Source organism: Diabrotica virgifera, chromosome 9 (genome assembly GCF_917563875.1).
Source record: "Diabrotica virgifera virgifera chromosome 9, PGI_DIABVI_V3a".
Classification (NCBI taxonomy): Eukaryota; Metazoa; Arthropoda; class Insecta; order Coleoptera; family Chrysomelidae; genus Diabrotica; species Diabrotica virgifera.
The window spans coordinates 216,345,995-216,368,459 of NC_065451.1; the positions used below are offsets into that span (position 1 = coordinate 216,345,995).

General features: G+C 33.1%; 1 protein-coding gene across 2 annotated transcripts; it reads right to left on the bottom strand.

Moving 5' to 3' along the window:
- Positions 1 to 1,686: 1,686 nt before the first annotated feature.
- Positions 1,687 to 22,281, bottom strand: LOC126891640 (venom peptide SjAPI-like). Of its 2 annotated transcripts, none has more exons than XM_050660866.1 (2): positions 21,581 to 22,281; positions 1,687 to 1,963 (listed from the first exon to the last, which is right to left on the bottom strand). In XM_050660866.1, exons 1-2 carry the CDS (start codon positions 21,645 to 21,647, stop codon positions 1,779 to 1,781), a joined length of 252 nt encoding a protein of 83 aa, XP_050516823.1. In that variant the 5' UTR covers positions 21,648 to 22,281; the 3' UTR covers positions 1,687 to 1,778. The 2 variants fall into 2 exon arrangements, with proteins under 2 accessions (XP_050516823.1, XP_050516822.1); XM_050660865.1 differs by lacking the exon at positions 1,687 to 1,963 and adding an exon at positions 14,229 to 14,506 and having other exon boundaries at positions 21,581 to 21,939.
- Positions 22,282 to 22,465: the final 184 nt, after the last annotated feature.

Sequence of the window (22,465 nt, forward strand, 5' to 3'; positions counted from 1 at the left end):
ACTAAAATTACATAAATCGTCAATATATTTAAATAATAATAATAATGAACTTAAAACAGAAATAATCAATTGCAAAAATTTAAATAAATTGCAAATGCATAGTCTACCTAATAATTAATAAAAAAAGGTTTAAAAGTTAAAAAGTTAAGCTACTATATGACACCCAAATATAAATAAAAATAATAATAAAAATACTACTTGTGCAAAGGGTACTGTAATTTCTTAGTTATTGATGGTGCAGATAGTTAAGATGGTGCAGATTTTAGTTGTAGTGGGAGATGGTTGTACATTTTTTTTGCGGAATATAATATCGATTTCTTTACTAGCTCCGAGGACGGGGTCGGCAAATAGACATCAAACGTAGAATTTCTCGTGAAGTAGTCATGATTAGGTCTTGGTGGAAAGACATGTAGATGTTTACGAATTAAGCAAACCGTTTCTAAAATATACAAAGATGGAAGGGTTAAAATTCCGTGATCTTTGAAGTAACTTCTGCAATGTGTTGTTCTTCTGAGGCCAAACAGATATCTTATTGCTCTTTTTTGTAATTTGAAAATAACATCGAATTGGGCAGCTGTACCAGAACCCCACAAAGGAAGACCATAACAAAGATGTGACTCGAACAAAGAAAAAATGTTATTTTGGAAGATGCTAAATTGAGTTAATTCGAAACAGATCTTATAGCATAGTAAGCTGAAGAGAGTTTCTTCCGTAACAAATCGATATGGAGGGACCATTTAAGGTAGCTGTCTAAAAAAATACCAAGAAATTTTACAGAATCAACGGTACTGATCTGGCTGTTATTAAGAGGTAAGGGTTGAAGAGCTCCTTTATAAGACAATGCTACTGTTTTATCTACGTTAAACGAGAGTAAATTTGAGTCAGACCAGGTTTTTATTGTAAGTAGATCAGAAGTTATAGTAGCATGAAGAGTTGCAATATTTGAGTTGCTCCAAGTGATACTGGTATTATCAGCCAAAAGAAAGATTTTTCCATCGATTTTTAAATTAGTGATGTCATTAATAAAGATAAGGAAAAGCAGAGGACCCAATACTGAACTTTGAGGTACCCCACATACAATGTTTTTGAGACTAGAGTCTGTATCATTTGCTCTAACCAGTTATTTCCTATTATCCAAGTAAGATTGGAACCAATCTAAAGAAATGCCTCGAATTCCGTAGAAATTTAGTTTTTTTATCAAAATGTTGTGATTTACACAATCAAAAGTTTTGGCGTAGTCACAAAAAACGGTGGCAGTGTGAAGATTATTGTTCAGTGCTTGATAAACCTCATGTAGTACAGAAAACATGGCATCAGTGGTGCATTTATTATTTAAAAAGCCGAACTGATTTTGTGATAAAATGTTTTCAACTAGAAAGGACATAAGTCGGGCTTTTATGAGTCTCTCAATAATTTTGGAGAGTACCGGTAGTAGTGCAATAGGTCTATAATTGCAGGTATTAGATATTTCACCACCCTTATGAAGAGGAATAATGATGGCTGTCTTCAGGCACTCTGGAAATTTACCTTTCTCAAAAGAATCATTAATTAGTGAGATGAGGACTTCTAACACATTTTCTGGAAGATTAGAAAAAATTTTTATCGATAGACCATCAGTACTACAGGAAGATTTGCTTTTGAAACTATTGATTGTTAGAAAAAGAAAGAAGAAGAACTAAAAACAAAGTAGTTTAATAGTTTATTAATATAAATTTTTTGAAATATTTACACATTTTAATATTTTATTAAAATAAATCAGGTCATATTTCCAACCATTTTTAAGGGCAATCTTCAGGACGTACGCACCTTCCATTCTTTGTATCCCTTATATATCCAGTATCACATACAAATTCTGGAATGCATACGGCAGCACAGTATATATTACATGGCGAAGGACGTCTCAATTGACAAGTGGGACCTTGGCAACAGGACTGGCAATGTTCATATGAAAATGGAGACGCTCCTACAAATGGATAAATATATATTTACAACAGAATGTACAGCATTTTGTGCTGTAGAAGACATCTAAAGACCGATGAAATGAAGATTTTAAGAAGGGTAGGAGATCAGAGATTAAAAAGAAAATGGCGAAGCGTTCAGAAAAATCATGAAGGAGGACCTAATATTAAATGATACATTAATGCGATTAACACTACATTAAAGAATAACCTTATACAAGCAGGAATAAAGGTTGCTAAGAAAACAAAAGACAGCAAAAGACAACAAAATAAGCAGAGAAACGAGAAAACTTATGGAAAAAAAGAATGTGTGTGTACTTTGTACGCACGTAAGAAGATATTCTTCTATTATATAATAGATAATTTAAACGAAGTAAATATACTTAAAAGGTTATTTGTATTTTATTTAAAAATCAAACTAACTTTCTCATCTACCACTTTCAAAAATTTTTTATTAAAACAACCAAAAATAAAAAAAAATATGAATTGCCCAGGAATTGAACCCGCAACCTTCCAATCTCATTGCTAACGCATTTCTCACTACTCCACCGAGGCCCTAGAAATAGACATGTAAGTTTCGGATATAATTACACAACACGGCGACATATAGTGTAAGAATGTTATGCTTACATAATAAATATTTTATTATTTTACTACAGGGAAACACAAATCCAAAAACACAAGAATTATAATAAATAATACATTTCCTAAAACCACTAATATATTCTTTTAATGACTTATTTGCACGGTTACAGATACATACATACCTATCTTGAAAGATTAGCAATGAACTACATACTGTCAGAACTACATACTGTCAGTGTGCGCAGGCGCTCGGCTGATGTACAATTTTACCCTCAATCGATTCGCCGCTAAAGAAGAATATCTTCAAAAAGACAACAACTTCTAGCAACAAGCAGTAGATACAGCAGCACAGAATATAAAGAATTAAAGAAAACCACTACTATAAAAGGAAGGTAACGGAAGACATCAGAAAATATAATGAAACGGAAGTAGAGAAAGTAATAGAAAGGTACCTATCGCGGAGTAAAATGTCTAAACCCATCACTAGGAAAAAACGTCATAATATCACTTAAAAACAAAAATGGAGAGGAGCAAAGTGACTCAAGTAAAATAACAAATATAGTAGAATCCTTCTATGGCGAATTATATGACACAAAACAGGAGCCTGATAATAACTGAATTAAAAATGTCAACTCTGAAATTCTACCCGATATAGACGTCCATGAAATTGAAATAGCCCTATCTCAAATGAAAAATAACAAAGCTGCCGGTCCAGATGGTATCCTTGCTGAAATGCTTAAGGAAGGTAACCAAGCTATTATAGAGGAGCTAAAACTCCTATTTAATCTATATCTATACAAGGCAGAAATACCTCAGGACTGGAATGAGAGTATTACAATACTGATATTCAAAAAGGAGACAAAAGAGACTTAAAAAACTACAGACCTATCTCACTACTCTCACAAATGTAAAAACTCTTATTAGAATTATAACCAATAGACTAACAAATAAAATGGACAGTTATCAGCCAGTTGAACAAGCAGGTTTCAGAAAAGGGTTTAGTACCATAGATCATCTCCTCACTATGAAAATATTGATAGAGAAGGCAAACGAATACAACCTAGATTTATGTTTAGCCTGTAAAGACTATGAAAAAGCGTTCGATAGTGTCGAGATATGTGTTGGATATAGATAAATAAATTAAATATTTTTATAGCAGTGCCATCTACTGGCCGCTTTACTATTTACTGTATAGTGTGTTGCTTTCAACGTTTGTTTAACAAGTAGTCCTTAAAATACACAAGAATCTACAGGTCGAGCAAGTCTCGTAAATTTCACGATTGCGAGCCACGCTTCACGCAACCGTGTTTGCGTACTTGTGTTTCGAGTTGCGTGGTCGTGCAGAGTTATATTTACCAATTCGCGCAATCGTACTTGAGACGCTGTGTCAGGTGAGGTGTTTGAAAATTTGTGTAACTTGATTGCTTGATTCTGTGGTGTGAAGGTGGTTAAACTTTTGTTTTATTTTTTTTTGTTTTGTTTGTTTTTGTTGTTGCGAATATATCGCAGAAAGTTTTTAGATGAAGTAATTGTATGATGAAGATAACACAGAAAATACAAGAGGGCAGCATACTTTGCAAAACAACTGTTACAATTTGAAATCAACAATTTGTTAAGTTGTTGTCTTGCAGAGGAATATTTATAATCAATGCTTGCAGGTAAAAAAAGTGACTTTTTAAAAAATTATATCTTGGAAACTAAAAATTATTTTTATTTATAATTGAAACATGTAAAAGTATAGTACTCTCAAAAAAATTTCAGCCAAAAATATTCATTTTTGTAGAGTTGACTGCAATTTTTCGACAACAGCCCTTTTTTGCCGTGAGCAGCATAACAAGTCCAGTCTCATCTGAAATCAAAGTTTCTTGTAGTTTATACCTCTGGCTAGTGAATCAACAAAGGATTTTTTATTAGATGAGGTCATTTTTGTTTTATAAAAAAAACTACTTTAAAAATGAGAAAAATTGGGGTCAAAAATGTGTTTAAACTTATGTAAAATCTTCAAATTTCATTTTTTTTTAATTCCTTCGTTCATATTCTAGCCAGAGGTATAAACTACAAGAAACTTTTTGATTTCAGATGAGACTGGACTTAGTTATGCTGCCAACGCAAAAAAACTTAAACTCTACAAAAATGAATATTTTTGGCTGAAACTTTTTTTGAGACTACCTTAAGTACTATACTTTTACATGTTCCAATTATAAATAAAAATAAATTTTAGTTTTCGAGATATAATTTTTTTAAAAAGTCACTTTTTTTACCCACAAGACCCCTTAAAAAAATGTTTGGAAGAATATGTTTGATGGCCAAGATGCATACATATATTTAGAAGGAAAGTTCCTGATTTCTGTAGTATAATACATAATACCGAAGAGGAAGTAGCCCTAAGCGCCGGACTCCACTTGCGATTTGTAGTTGTGAAGATTGAACACATTCTTTCAAATAGAAGTCAATCCATGATTATTTAGTCACAAATGGATTGACTTGTATTTGAAACAATGTGTTCAATCTTCCTGATTACAAATCGCAAGTGGAGTGCGGCGGTAATAACACCAAAATATTCCATATAGGTCCATAGAAGGTACACAGACATTGAAAAATTCCTGGAATATCCCCGAAAACATGTTCCCTGAGAACATCCCAGGAAAATCCTGTGTCAGCATTTTAAACATTACCTGAATGTCTTATTGGAACATTCCATGAATGTCCACGAATGTTCTCTGGACATTCAAAATATATTTTGTAGACATTCCCTGGATATACCAGAAATACAGTGATGAGCGCTCTAATAACCGGCAAAATAGCACAAAAGATGTATTAAGTAGTGAGATAAAAAGACATGAAACTAGTCGAGCTGGGAAATTTAGCGATATTAACTTATACATTTAGATTGTATTGATTGTGTACCACCTTCAGACGTATCAGACGAGTTTGGAAACTACCACTGTCACAGTGACAGTTTTAGTTGACATACTCCTCCGATATGTGTAAAGGTGGGATCAATATAACGTAAATTTAAAGGTTAATTTCGCTAAATTTCCCAGCTCGACTAGTTTCATTTCTTTTTATCTCACAACTAAATATTTTGCCGGTTATTAGGGCACTCATCACTGTACATCCTTGCTGATGTGACAATACCTCCTATCTGTTTTTTCATGAGTTTTGTATGAGAGATGGAAAAACATGTTTTAAGGTCACCTCCTGTGTTCATATGTAAGTTTTGACTTGTTTTGTAGTTCATAGATAGTTTAATTTACTACAAAACAAGTCAAAAAATATCATATGAAAACAGGAGGTGACCCTAAGACAAGTTTTTAGTCTCTCTTACAAAACTCATGAAAAAACAGATAGGATGTATTATTACATCACTGACGATATGTGGCCATACCAAATAATACATCCTTGATAAATATAAACATTTTTATTGAACAAAATCTTTTCATACATTTTTTTAATGCAATTTACTGATATTCCTAAATATTTCAAAAAAATGTGTCACATTTGCTTTGTAAACCTTTCTTTTGCCTTTCGTAGCCACATATTCCGTTTCCTTCCTGGTTTTTTTGTAGACCACTTCTCTCAGCTGATTCTAAAAAAAATAAAATAAATGGTAATTTTTCTATCCTTTACAATTAACAATCAGAAGAAATATTATTTACAGATAATGATATGTATAATAATAATAGGTTTGTTCTAGCATCAGTTTGAAACCATCAGCGAATAGTGGACCAGCGCGAGTAGAGGGGATCGCACTGGTGACTGTATTATGTTCTTTTACTGACCAACTGTTTGCTGATGGTTTTTGACTAGTTTGACCGTTTGCTAGAACAAACCTAATAATAATAAATATTTTGTATTTTGACAATGACATCTGATGTGGAAGTCAAAACATTAATAAAATTATTTTTTCAAGTTAACTTTCACATGCGCGTCTTAAAATTTAATACTTATATCATAAATAACTATTAAAACTATCTTAAGAGGAAACAGTATAGATCAACAGGTAGCGAAAATGTGTTCCAAGATTGCGGCTGTAATTTTGAATATTTTTTCAAGATATTTGGCACACATATTCGTAATATAATAAAGAATGGCGGTACAGAGCCCAATTTGAAAAATATATTAATATGTGGAAATTACTCTGTAATTAAATACAATATAAAAAAAAACGAGCTTGTACCGCCATTAAGAAGAACAAAAAAAATACACTTTTTTCAAATACAACTTTTTTATCCGATTTTGTGTTATTTTGGAACTACTAAAATTTTTTATTTCATTAGTAGTTCCAAAATTACACAAAATCTAGGCATCGGATAAAAAAGTTTATTTGAAGAAAGTGTATTTTTTTGTTCTTCTTAATGGCGGTACAGGCTCATTTTTTAAATATTGTATAATTACAGAGTAATTTCCACATATTAATATATTTTTCAAATTGGGCTCTGTACCGCCATTCTTTATTATTTTACGAATACGTGTGCCAAATGCCTCGAAAAAATATTCAAAATTACAGTGACAATCTTGGAACACGTTTTGGCTACCTGTTTATCGCTACTGTATTACCTTAAAACATTGCAATTTGCTAAACCAGTATATTTTACTCTACTACTACTCTACTAGCTACCTCATTTTCCACTGTTTCTAAAGACTTGTTTACATGGGTAGAGTTTTGAGGAGAGTAGAGTAGTGGTAGTACTCTACCAAAAATGGCTTGATACCATTCACGTGAGGAGAGTACAAGTATAGTACTGATGCTAGTATAGTGAAACCGATTTTTGTATTTTTAAACACTCTTGATTATAAGTGCACCTTAAATTCTTAATTTTTTGCTTAAGCTTGTTTACTCCAAAGCCCCCTTTGCCATTCTTTCGACGATTTCATCCTCCGCAGCTTGCTGCAAACTTTTATTTCTGTAGTATACACTACCTAAATTCCATAAACACTGGTATTCGCCGTATTATAGCTCTACAAGTTTTAAAGTTTCATCTTCGGTGAACTTCATTTTCACTATTTACACAAAACACAATTCCAGCCAGAATGACAGCGCCCCCATGTACTCTCCTACCTACTCTATTCTGCCATAATTGAGCGTGTTCCATGGGTAGAGTGTGCAGCCGAGTAGACATTTTGGCAGTAGTGGTGGTCATAGAGTAGTTACTTTGCCATAGGTTGCTAGTCACTCTACTTTAACTCCAACTATACACTCTACCAGCTATTCTACTGTGCTGAGAATTTTTACAGGTAGAGTTACTCTACTCTATCAAGTACTTGCATCATTACTCTACCCGTGTAAACAAGTCTTAAATCTACTGAATGAAAATCTACTTAATCTTAATCTACTCTTAATGAAAAATGTCTAAAATCATTTACCCACCTAGTATTATTGTAGAATTTAAGACAGTCCAGTGCCTTATAAATAATTTCAATATGAATATTTTTCCCTTTAATTCTCCTTTGATACCACTCCATTTTAGATTTTGGGGAACTTATTTCATTGTGTTTATAGACAATATTTATTGAAGGAACCCAATCTGGAGATTGTTATTATCTATTAAGTCGGCTGGTTTTCCTATAAGATTAAAATGTTAACATCTTCAAAAATCGTTACTGTTGTAATTGTAACTTACCAGATATAAAATGATTACAGCAGACAGGACAGGAAAATTTTCATTTCGCTAGTAAAACCTGTACATTGTATTGCATTTAACCATTGTTGTCTCTCAGATACCTTATTTAGTTCAGTTTAAAAGTGAACTTTATCTTGACTTTATCACATTTCACACTTCAAAACACAACACCAATGAAGCATATTATCTTTCTAAATTAATACTTCCAGAGAAAATGTTAAATTAATCTTTGTACAACACAAAATTACAAAGAAATACAACTAAAATTATCTAAAACTCATTAAGAACAGATAGAATAAGATTTATCTTTTACACCCAGTAGCCATATTGACATATTGATTTAATTTTGAAAACGATTATATTTAAATTTGGTAAATATAACTCCGTACGACCACGCAACTTGAAACACAAGTACGCAAACACGGTTGCGTGAAGCGTGGCTCGCAATCGTGAAATTTACGAGACTTGCTCGACCTGTAGATTCTTGTTTAAAATACAGCCATTGGGTAAACAACGTTTTATTTGTTCCTTAAATCTCCCATTTTTGTTCCTCAACTCTACAATTTACGAACAGGTTATGGGCTCAAACGATTAAGTGGAAGATTTTCTGGTCGTTCAAATCAAAACAGTGTGTGTTCATTCGATAAAAAGTTAGTTAGTCGGTTTGTTGGTTAACAACGTGGTTATTAACAGTATCGAAAATGGCGGTGAATTATCTTACAAGTGTGCCGCGTTTAACCGGTAGAGATAACTACCAGGACTGGTCGTTCGCGGTTGAGAATGTCTTTGTTCTAGAAGGACTATCAAAGTGTATTCAGGGAACTGAACAAGACACAACGCTTGTTGCCAAAGCCAAAGCTAAGTTAATATTGACTTTGGATCCATCCATATATTTGCATGTGAAAGAAGCTGAAACGGCGAAAGATGTATGGGATAAGCTGAAAAAGTTATTCGAAGACTCAGGTTTTTCGAGGAAAATAGGATTGCTTCGAACACTCATATCACTAAGGTTGGAAAATTGCAGTTCCATGGAATCCTATGTGAATCAGGTGATCGAAACTGCACAGAAGTTGAATAGGACTGGTTTCCAAATTGATGACATGTGGTTGGGATCGCTTCTCCTAGCGGGACTTCCGGAACAGTATACTCCAATGTTATTGGCAATTGAACATTCGGGGATATCTATTACCACTGATGTAATCAAATCTAAATTGCTAGATATGCAGATAGACAGCACTAACAGTGAAAAGCAGACAGCTTTTATGTCAAAGTCGAGTGAAGTTAGCACTAAGCATGTCAAAAAAGTTAACAAGAAAAACATAACCTGCTTCCGGTGTAAACAAAAAGGTCATTATATGAATAAGTGCCCTAGTGCTAATAATAATGCGTTTAGTGCAACATTCTTAAGTGGAAACTTTAAATCTACAGATTTTTATGTCGATTCTGGATGCAGCACGCATCTTACAGCGAGAAAAGATTGGTTGACAAATATCCGAGATGCAAGTTCGTCCAATATAACTGTGGCTAACAGTGAAAGTTTGGAAGTGAAATGTGCTGGTGATATGATGGTAACCACAATTGTCGATAAAAAGAGATTAGAGGTAAGCATCAATAATATATTATATGTTCCTGATCTGACGACAAATCTTTTATCTGTTTCTCAATTGATTAAAAATGGAAATGAAGTTATATTTGAAAATGCAGGTTGCAAAATATACAATAAAAATGGAATTATTGCAACAGCTGAATTGATAGATGGTGTTTATAAATTGAATACTGAATGTATTTCAGATCGTAAAAATTGTTTATTTGTAACTGGGGATACCTGGCACAGACGTTTCGGTCATCTAAATAGCCTATATCTAAATAAAATGAAAGATGGAATAGTAGATGGACTGAATGTGACTGGGAAAATTGATATTAACAAGCAAAACTGTATAGTTTGTTGTGAGGGGAAACAAACGAGATTACCGTTTCCAGAAAAAGGTCACAGGGCCAGTAGTTTATTACAGCTTATTCACAGCGATGTATGCGGGCCCATGGAAAACAAATCATTAGGTGGCTCTAAATATTTTGTTACTTTCCAAGATGATTTTAGTAAAATGGTATTCATTTATTTTATTAAAACAAAAAGTGAAGTTTTTAATTGTTTTAAAAATTTTAAAAGTATGGCAGAAAACCAGAAGGGTGTCTATATAAAAACTTTGCGAAGTGACAATGGTGGAGAGTTTTGTTCAAAAGAATTTGAAGAATATTTAACTGTAAATGGTATTATACATCAAAAAACGAATCCCTACACTCCTGAACAAAATGGTGTAGCAGAACGTTTAAATCGGACAATCATAGAAAAGGCAAAATGTCTGTTGTTTGATGCTAATCTTGAAAAAATGTTTTGGGCTGAAGCTGTAAACACAGCTGTTTATCTAAAAAATAGATCGCTGGCTTCCGGCTTAAAGAAAACACCATTTGAAATGTGGACAGATAGCAAACCTGACGTTAGTGGTCTTAGAATATTTGGCAGCAAGGTGATGGTACATGTTCCAAAAGAAAAAAGATCAAAATGGGAGAAAAAGGCTATTCTGCACATTTTAGTAGGATACTCTGAGACTACGAAAGGATACAGGGTGTATAATCCGACCACTAAAGAAATAATAGTAAGTAGAGACGTACAAATTATGGAAGACACAAAAAGGTGTGAAGTGATTCATGTTGATTTAGAAGGTGAACATGGGGCAAAAGAAATGTTAGATTCAGTGGGAGATAATAATACATCATGTCAGGATCAGAATCATCAGGTTGAAGAGAACACATCGACTGATGAAATTGTTGAGAACAATGATCCCGATTATGTATGTGACTTGCCGAATTTGCCAGTGGATGAAATCAGGAGATCAACAAGAATACCTAAGCCAAAAAGGTTTGATGAGTTTGTGACTTATTTGTGCTCGGATAGTGACTCTGATCCGGTTAGTGTCGAGGATGCCATGTCTAGACCAGATAGTAACTTATGGTTAGGGGCTATGACAGAAGAACTGCAGTCTTTCGAGGATAACTCAGCATGGGAAGTGGTTGATGTTCCTGAAGATGGTTGTGTAGTGAAGTGTAAGTGGGTATACAAGAAAAAGGTTGATAACTCAGGTAAAGTGAAATATCGTGCAAGACTGGTAGCAAAAGGTTACACTCAAAAATTTGGTGTTGATTATAATGAAACCTTTTCTCCAGTCATAAGGCATTCTACATTAAGACTTTTATTTGCTTTGTCAGCAAATTTGAATTTGGATATTTTTCATCTTGATGTTGCGACGGCTTTTTTAAATGGTGATTTAAAAGAAAAAGTTTTTATGACAGTACCTGAAGGTTTAGAAATTGAAAATAATAAAGTATTAAGGCTAAAGAAAGCCATATATGGTTTAAAACAGTCAGCTCGGTCTTGGTATGAAAAAGTTGATAATTTCTTAATTAATCTAGGTTATAAGAAATCTGATTATGAGCCATGTCTATACACAAAGATGAAAAATAATCTAAAAACCATTATCTCTGTTTATGTTGATGATTTTTTTATTTTTTCTAATGATTCAGATGAATCAGATAATTTAAAGTTGAAATTAAATGAATGTTTCAGAATTAAAGATTTGGGAGAAATTAAGAATTGTTTAGGTATGAGAGTAACTCATAATAAAGAGAATGGTGTTATAACTTTAGATCAAAAATCCTATATTGAACAGTTGTTAAAAAGGTTCAATATGGAGGATTCGAAAGAGGTTTCTACCCCAATGGAAATTAGTTTAAATTTGAATAGAGACGATAATGCATCTGCTCAAGTGCCTTATCAGAATTTAATAGGTGGTCTTATGTATTTGTCAGTTTTGACAAGACCAGACATTTCATATCCTGTAAGTTATCTCAGTCAATTTAATAATTATCATTCAGAAACGCATTGGAAGCATGTAAAACGAATATTAAAATATTTAAAGGCTACAAAAGACTATGGTTTAACTTTTTCAAAAAATGATAATTATTTGAAAGGCTATGTAGATGCCAGTTGGGGGAGTAATTCTCATGACAGAAAATCTTATACGGGCTTCTATTTTCAGTTTTCTGGTGGACCTATTGTCTGGGAAAGCAGAAAACAGAATAGTGTTTCTCTGTCAAGCACAGAAGCGGAATACATAGCAGTATCAGAAGCTGCTAAAGAGGCTATTTTTTTAAAAAATTTGTTGTATGAGATGTTGGGTATTGATGAAATCGTTATACTATATAATGATAATATGGGAGCTCATAAATTAGCAATAAATCCTGTATTGAATAGAAGGACGAAACACATTGATATCCGATATCATTTTGTCAAAGAAGCTGTAAACAAAGGTTTGATAAAGCTGGAATATTTGGACACAGCTAACATGCCAGCTGATCTCTTGACAAAAAGCTTGAGTTCTGTGAAACATAATAAGTTTTTGAAAGAGATTGGTTTAGTTAAGATAGTGTAATAAACATTTGATAAATGTTATTTTCTTAATTTGTTTATCTAGTGGGAGTGTTGGATATAGATAAATAAATTAAATATTTTTATAGCAGTGCCATCTACTGGCCGCTTTACTATTTACTGTATAGTGTGTTGCTTTCAACGTTTGTTTAACAAGTAGTCCTTAAAATACAGCCATTGGGTAAACAACGTTTTATTTGTTCCTTAAATCTCCCATTTTTGTTCCTCAACTCTACAATTTACGAACAATATGGGCGATAGAAAAAGCTCTAAATAACAGCAGAATAGACTCCAGGTACAGGCAACTCTTACATAACATCTATAAAACAGCAACTATGACAGTCGAATGGGAAAATAAAACAAACAAAATTAATCCCATAGAAATACGTAGAGGCGTAAGACAAGGAGATGTAATATCCCCAAAAACTCTTCACCTTAGCTCTGGAAGACGTCTTTAAAGAACTGGAATGGGAAGGCATGGGTATCAACATAAACGGGAAGAAATTCCCGTTGCTCAGATATTGCGATGATGTTGTCCTTATTACAACCAACCAAGAAGAACTAGCCACAATGCTGACTCAACTAGCACACGCATCGGAGAAGATAGGATTAAAAATGAACATGAGTAAAACCAAAATCATGACAAATACAAACGACAGAATAAATGTAAATATAAGTGATGTCAATATTGAGGTTGTTGACGAATATATATACCTGGGTCAAATAATCAAAAGCTAATAAAGAGAACCAAACAATTGAAGTACACAGAAGAATCCGATTGGCGTGCGCAGCATTTGGAAAGTTAAGATGGATACTAAAAAGCACAAAGACACAACAGTACCTAAAAACCCGTGTATTCAATCAGTGCATCCTTCCTGTTCTGACGTGTGGCTCAGAAACATGAACATTAACAAAGGCCAACATAAACAAAATTGAAATAACTCAGAGAAAAATGGAAAGATCCATGTTGGGAATAAAACTACAAGACAGAAAATCAAACAAATGGATAAGAGAGAAAACAAAAGTAAAAAATGTAACTGAACATATAACAGGGTTAAAATGGAGATTTGCGGGCCACAATGCGAGACAGGAAGATAAAGGATGGAATGCTGAAATACAAAACTGGAGACCGTGGACAGGAAGAAGAGGAAGAGGAAGATCTCAGATGCGATGGAAGGACGATATTGTAAAAGCTGCAGGAACTAACTGGAAAAGCGCAGCCAAGGACAGACGGAAATGGAAAGATTTGGGAAAGGCATATGTCCAAAGTTGGATAGAAATGGGCTAAAAAAGAAGAAGAAGAAGGAGATCAGGACAGGGTAAGAAGTGAGGAAATCAGACGCATATGTGGGGTAGACAATATAAATATCTGGGTGAAGAAGAGTGGTATCAACACATAAGCAGGATGTCCAAATCAAGGATAGTAAGAATAGCCAGGGACAAGTCACCGTTAGGCAAATGAAGTATAGGACGCCCAAGGAAAAAATGGAATGGGGCAGAGTGGAAGGCACCCTTGAAGAAAAACAGGCAGTACTGCCTATATAAAAGGAAAAGAAGAAGAAGAATTAAAAAACAAAGTATAGTTTAATAGTTTATTAATATAAATATTTGGAAATATTTACACATTTTTATATTTTATTAATATAAATCAGGTCATATTTTCAACCATTTTTATGGACACTCTTCAGGACGTACGCATTTTCCATTCTTTGTATCTCTTATATACCCATCATCACATAGAAATCTTGGAAGACATATGGAAGCACACTCTATACTACAGGGCAAAGGACGTCTTATTTCACAGGTGGGGCCTTCGCAACAGGGCGCGCAATTTACAATGGTAAGTGAAGACGCTCCTACAAATGGAGAAATAAAGATTAGAAAGACAATATAACGGGTTTATACTTATATTTTCCCCCATTTTAACTGCCTATAACTTCTTTGGCTCATAAACGGATCAAGATAGAAATATGCGGATTTCCCTACAATGTTTTATTTTAGTAAAAGTTTTGTTTGAATGGATTAAATTTTTTATATCGCTTTTGAAAAAAAAACTGGCGGATTTTTGAAAAAAACGTTGTTGACTTATTTTAATGAAACACTCAGTATATTTTTTTTGTAAATTGAAAGAACGGTCATTCACCTATCCAGCGATATGAAGTTTTTTAAAGTCGGTTGTCAAATGACGAGTAATTAATTTTTAAAATGAAAGATGCAAGGTGGAAATCATATAACAGAATATCAATTTGCTTAGACCATTAAGGATCTGTGAAAAACGTCTATTTTTGGATGTGAGAGGTGGCATTCGGATTTTTGCAGATAAAGTTAGGTGACACCTTCAGTAATAATAATTGACTTATGCTCCTTCTCAAATATGCCCGGAACATTAATAAAAAAATTAAAATATTTAAAAATTTCGAAAAACGTCGATTTTTTTCTGCTTTCTTTGCTTATAACTTTAAAACGATTCGTTTTGAAACAAAGTCGTACAGAAATAAAATAAAGATAATTGAATTTTGTATGATATACGACTGATCAAAAATGTCTTAACGTATTACCTTTTATGCAATATAGCAATAAATACAAAATAAGGGGGCAAAATACGCCTGTTGTTATTCAATGTTTTTAACCACTTTGGTGGCACTTAGAAGCTTAGTAATTCGCTTAGGAAATTCTTTGTAACATACTTCAACTGTGTCCCAAATTTCATTAAAATCGACCTAATAGATTTTGCATAATAAATTTGCAATCTAAATGTTTTTAAAAAAGTTCAAATTTTTAAAATCTTTCTGAACAAAAAGTAGACCATTTAGAAGCTGGCTAATTTTTTTACACATGAAGAGGTGCTCTACCTATCTAATACACTTTACAGAATTAAAATCGGATTATTTAAGGGGCCACAGCAATGTTTTAAACTCATAAACAATTTTTTGGCTTATAAACAAATAGCTTTGTTTAATAATAAAAAAATTAATTTTTAGCAATGCAAATAATTAAAACCGGTATAATTTGACTTAAACTTTCAAATGCTGTCAGCAGAATTGCTATTTTTAGTCCTGTCGCCAGGGGGGTACAACGGCCTCCTTTATTCAGATGGACTTACCCAAGTTTCTTTCATGTATTTTGACCCGTAGAATACGAATTTTTTGGGTAACAGTTGATGCGGATGTCGATAAGATTGTTATTGACCAAGAACTTGAGGAATTACATAACCGTGATCTCTCGCAAAACAAAACATGTTTTGGTATTTTTTGGGTCATTCTAAGCAAAACATGTTTCTACAATTTTTTTCGTAGGATGGCTAGTTTTCGAGATAACCGCGGTTGAACTTTCAAAAAATCTAAAAATTGCAATTTTTGAACCCGAATAACTTTTGATTAAAAAATAAAATAGCCAGTCTACTTACCGCATTTGAAAGTTTAAGTAAAATTATATCGGTTTTAATTATTTGCATTGCTAAAAATTTATTTTTTTATTGTTTAACAAAGCTATAAACACATAGTGTTTCCCGTGCCTTTACATGCGTTTTAACGCATGCTACGTAGAAATAGCCTCGATTGCACTAGTACCTATTCTACCTACTCGTTCGATTTTAAATGAGAAATCATAGAAAACATCACTCACGCACTAGGTGTTTGTAGCTTTGTTTAACAATAACACAATAAATTTTTAGCAATGCAAATAATCAAAATCGATATAATTTGACTTGAACTTACAAAGGCGCTAAGCAGAATTGCTATTTTATTTTTTAATCAAAAGTTATTCGGGTTTAAAAATTGCAGTTTTTAGATTTTTTGAAAGTTCAACCGCGCTTATCTCGAAAACTGAGCATCCTACGGGAAAACTTGTTAGAACATTTTTTACTTAGAATGACCCAAAAAATACAAAAAAATGTTTTGTTTTGCGAGAAATCTCTGTTATGTAATTCCTCAAGTTCTTGGTCAATAACAATCTTATCGACATCCAGATCAACTGTTACCCAAAAAATTCGTATTCTACGGGTCAAAATACATGAAAAAAACTTGGGTAAGTCCATCTGAATAAAGGAGGCCGTTGTACCCCCCCTGGCGACAGGACTATTTATTTTTTAATCAAAAGTTATTCGCGTTCAAAAATTGCAATTTTTCGATTTTTTGAAAGTTCCACTGCGTTTATCTCGAAAATTATGCATCCTATGAAAAAACTTGTAAGAACATTTTTTGTTGTTCTGAAGCTATTTCCTTGTGGCATTTTTATGATTAATTATTTATATGGGAAATAAGCCACAATTAAAATGAAAAAAATAATTTTATTAACGTTTCGACGCCCAAATCGGGTGCCGTTGTCAAAATACAAAATATTACTAAATAAACAAAAATGTTGTTGCTAAGCAAAAAAATTCTTCTAATAATTTATTTAATCTGACTCATTTATATTGGTAATTTAGACATATATTATACATTTTAAAGTAGAAGACTTTAAAATGATATTGCCAATATTTATGAGTTGCGTTCCTGGGACGACTTACTGAAAGATAGTTCATTCGATTACATGAAATCAACCCCAACTCAAGAATATCCGTCACAAAAAAATTATAGCATGTGATCTGTCTTTAAAAAGACAACCAAATGCAACGACAGTAAAATTCTTGCGTTAGAGACTTCATAGTAAATCACAAGGGAAAACCAGGAAAAAACCTTGTGATACTATCCCGACATCGTAAGTATTTGGTCTTACATTTAATTTACTCTCAAAAAATAATACCAAGTTCTGACTTGTAACATGTTTAAATTATAAATAATATTAATAATACTAGATATATAAGTAATACTAAAATATAAAATATGTACCAGCTCGATGTTATTGACTTACTCTTCTTGGTATTTTCTTTCTGTTGACTTCCTCTTTCAGTATGGGCAACCACATCCTACTGCATTCTACCGAGGAATTTGCGACACAATTGGTTTCATTTAGCAGAATTAGAGCCGCTTCTTTGATTTTTCTCTTTTTACTATCTGATTCTTTCAGGACTATATCTCTCAAATTATTTGAATTTTTTGAATTTTTTTTGCTTAGAATTACCCAAGAAATACAAAAAAAATGTTTTATTTTGCGAAAAATCGATGTTATGTAATTCCTCAAGTTCTTTGTTTATAACATATCGACATCCGGATCAACTGTTACCCAAAAAATCTGTGTTCTACGGGTCAAAAAATACATAAATATCTTGGGTAAGTCCATCTAAATAAAGGAGCCCGTAGCACCCCCTCCTGGCCACAGCACTAATTTGTTTATAAACCAACAAATGATTTATAACTTTAAAACATTGCTGAGGCTGCTTAAATATTCCGATTTCAATTCTGTAAAGTGCATTAGATAGGTGGAGTGCTTCTTTATATGTACAAAAATTTAAAAATCTTTGTATGTTCTAGTTTTTGTTGTGCAAGATTTTAAAAAATTTTAATTTAAAAAAAAAAGTTTAGATTGCAAAATTATTATTCAAAATCTAGTAAGTCAATTTTAATGAAATTTGGTGTACGGTTTTAGCACATTACAAAAATTTTCTAAGCGAATTAGGAAGGTTCCAAGTGTAACCTAAGTGATGGAAAATCATTGAATAAGGACAGGCTTGTTTTGCCCCCTTATTTTATATTTATTGCTATTTTGCAGCAAGGATGATAAATCAGGACATTTTTAACCAATCTCATCTGATAGAAAATTTAATTATCTTTGTTTTATTCTCGTACGACTTTGTTCCAAAATGAATAGTTTTAAAGTTATAAGCAAAAAAAGTAAAAAAAAAACGAAATTTTTTGAAATTTTTAAATATTTTATTTTTTTTTATTAATGTTCCGGGCATATTTGAGAAGGAGCATAAATCAATTATTATTAACGAAGTTATCACCTAACTTTATCCGCAAAAATCTGAATGCCACCTCTCACATCCGCCTAAAAACAGATCCTTACTGGTCTTATTTTAATCATATTTATTTAGTTATGTGATTTCCATGTTGCATCTCTCATTTTAAAAATGAATTACTCAGTCATTTGACAACTGACTTTAAAAAACTTTATATCGCTGGATAGGTGAATGACCGTTCTTTCAATTTACAAAAAAATATAATGGGTGTTTCATTAAAAAAAGTCAACAACGTTTTTTTTCAAAAATCCGCCATTATTCATTTCGTAATTGAAAGCGATATAAAAAATTCAATCCATTCAAACAAAACTTTTACTAAAATAAAACATTTCAGCGAAAACCGCATATTTCTATCTTGAGCCGTTTAGAAGTTATATTCAGTTAAAATGGCGGAAAAAATAAGTGGACACCTGGTAGAGCATTATATGCAATTTTATACAAGTCATGAAGAGAGTAAAACAGCTTAAAAATGGAAAACCCCCAGCCCCAGCGGAATATCAGTTGAATTGATAAAAAACGGAACGCAGAAATTGATGAGATCTCTTGCATACATATTCACAAAATACGTCAATGGAGAAAGCATCCCAGAGGAATGGAAAACAGCGTTCATAACCTCGATACATAAAAAAGGAAACTTGATAGGGTTCGAAACAACACAATAAAGGAAGAAATGGGTCTAAGTCTAAAAGAAACTGTGACTGACTGTATAGAGAGAAAACAGCTTACGTGGTATGGGCATGTTCAAAGAATTCCAAAAGAAAGGCTACCAAAGAAAGTAGCAAAATAGATACCATCGGAACACAGGAAACTAGGAAGATCAAAGAAATCGTTGATGGAAGGAGTTAGAAGATTAATGAGCGTACGGAGATTGAGAGAAGAAGATTGTAATGATAGGACACGGTGGGGAATTGGGCATCGGACAATATCGCAGGACGTTCTAACCCGAATCTATATATGAAGAGCGTCAACAATGAAAGAGGATAGAGAATGGGAAACAACGAAATCAAAATTCTCTGTTACGCAGACGATGCAATATTGGCAGCCCAAAATTAAGATAGCCCTTAAAGATTTTGTCACAGATTTAATACAAGAGTATGTAGAAGAATTTAACATGACGATTTAAACTCAGAATTTAACATGACGAGAAAAGTAGAACAATAGTAATCGGTAAAGAACCAATAAGATGTAAGCGTCTTATTGGTTCTTTATCGATCCGGAAGAACCATCGTCTTCCAGATGGAGTTAGTTTGAACAAGCGATGAAAATAAAATACCTACATTATAGCGTTGACTGATAAATATACTGGTATCCGTATTTATCAATTAACGATTATAGTGTGTACGCTGTCCTGCAGGCTATGGACATGTTGAAAAAGAAGTAAGATATCAAGTATAATAATAGCAAATAGATTAGCAGGATAATAATTGCAAACAGGTGATATCATAGTCTATCAAAGTACTTAACTAACAAACGTCTGTCTCAAAAAACTCGTATAAGGCTGTATAGAACATTGATAGTCCCCGTTCTTACATATGGATCAGAGGCATGGACGCTAACTAAAACAGATGAATCCGCTCTGTCGATTTTTGAAAGAAATGTGCTACGTAAGATATTCGGAGCGGTCTGTGAGAACGGAATATGGAGGCGTAGATATAACTTTGAACTGCAGAATATCTACAAGCATACGTTTGGTGGAAAAGATATTAGCACTATAATTAAGCGAAACCGCCTACAGTGGGCAGGACATGTGGCCCGGGCCCCTGAATCGAACACGATAAAAAAGATTCTAACAGCGCAACCCGTGGGAATGAGAAGACGGGGTAGACCAAAGCTGAAGTGGATGGACGGGGTAACACAGGATGCCGAGAAGATCGGAGTCGGCAACTGGAAAATGCAAGCAAGGGACAGAACAGAATGGCGTAGAAAGCTTGAGAAGTCGAGGCCCTCTAAGGGCTGTAGCACCAAGATGATGATGATGATGAAGATTAGCAGGATAGCAGAAAACAGAGAAGACTTACAGAACAATCTTGAAATCCTAGAAGAAAAACTTTCAAACATAAATATGAAAATTAATACAGAGAAAACAAAAACAATGATAATTTGAAATACGAGGAAGACACACGCAATAGACGGGAAACAACTAGAGCAAGTGGAATATTTTAAATACCTAGGAGTACCTAATAATTGAATCAAATGGTAAACAAAACACGGACATAAACGAGAGAATGAGACGAACAAGAAGCTTATTCAACACTATGAAAACAACATTTTTGGGGAAAAAAGAGATACCGGAGAAAGTAAAAACGGCAGTCGTTAGATCAGTATTTAGACCAATAATAACCATGTATAGCAGCGAGACATGGACATTGACTCGGAGACAAAAATCCAGAGTCAATGCTATGAAAATGAGGTTCCTGAGGAAAATAGCAAACATAATGAGGACAGACAAAATAAAAAACGAAGCAACCAGATAAAATCTAAAACTAGAACCAATAAATGAAAAAATATTAGAGGGACAACTTGGATGGTTCGGGCACGTGTGTAGAATGTCGAATGAGAGACTAACAAAACGAGTGTTCGAAACGAGAGTGCAGGGAAAAAACAAAAGAGGAAGACCAGGAGTTATGTGGGTAGGTGAAATCAGGAAAGAAATCGAGAAAAAAGGATTTTCATTGGAAAGTTCAAGAAACCTAACACAAGATCGGAAAGCATGGAGACTACAATGCCAAACAACTCCACCAGACTTACACCTAAATGTAGAAAGGCTTAGGACTAAGTAAGTAAGTAAGCGAGAGGACACTAAATAGAGAAGAAGTATATAACAATCACATCAGAGGAATGGTTGACACAAGAGGGACAACAAGAAAACATCAAAGATCTGGAACAAATATAGAATACATGACGAAGAAACTCGTAGAAAAATACAGTAAATGGGGACTAGAAGTAAATGTAAATAAAACAGACACTATATGAATATGAGAAGTAAAAAATGATAAATAAAAAAATTATTTATAAACATAAAACATCTTACCTAAACTTGGTAGCACAACAACTGCGAATACGCTCAAAAATAAACAAGTTATGGCCAATTTAGTCATTTCGACTCTTTGTGATAATTCTGTTATGTTTGTCGATTAATTTTGTTAATAAACAATATGTTTTACCTTTTATATCATCGTCAGTTATAAATAGGAAAAACCTGTTACTTATATTATGTTGATTAAAATGTATATTTATGTTATAATAAAACAGTTTTGGAAAAAATATTGGAATACATTAGTTGCTAAGATTAACTGATGAAAAATGTAATTTCCACAACAATTTAAGATGCATTAAGTGACAGCAAAATGAGTAAAATAAAAAAAAACAAAACCAAATAGTTGTGTGATTCAGGAGCAAATATAAAAGTTTTGTAGTGAAATGCACATAGAAACACAAATTTCTAAGAAATGGGTTCTAGCTCAGACAATAGGATAATAAATTATCCATAGGTAAATAGGACTTTTCAACGGTTCTCATTTGTTTCGGTCTTCTGTCATATGTTGCATAATACGTGTATAATATTAATATATGACATATGCCAGAAATAAATGAGACGAGTTGAAAAGTCCTATATCGATCAATAACAGTATGAGGCAAGGATGCTAAATTTGCAGTTACTAAAGCGTTATGGGACCTATTGGGTTTTCAGGATTAGGTCCTAAAATCAAAAAAAAAAGTAAATGAAGTAAAAGACAGACGTACTCTCAATCATTTATTGTAACTTCCGACGACCGGTTTCGCTCTCTAAAGTATGCTGAGCATCTTCAGGGCAACGGTTACAAGTCACTAAATGCTACAAATAAAAAACCAGAGTTAGAACAATGTCTGGTTGTAAAAGATGCTAAAGATCCATAAGATCAAGCCAATGTTGAAC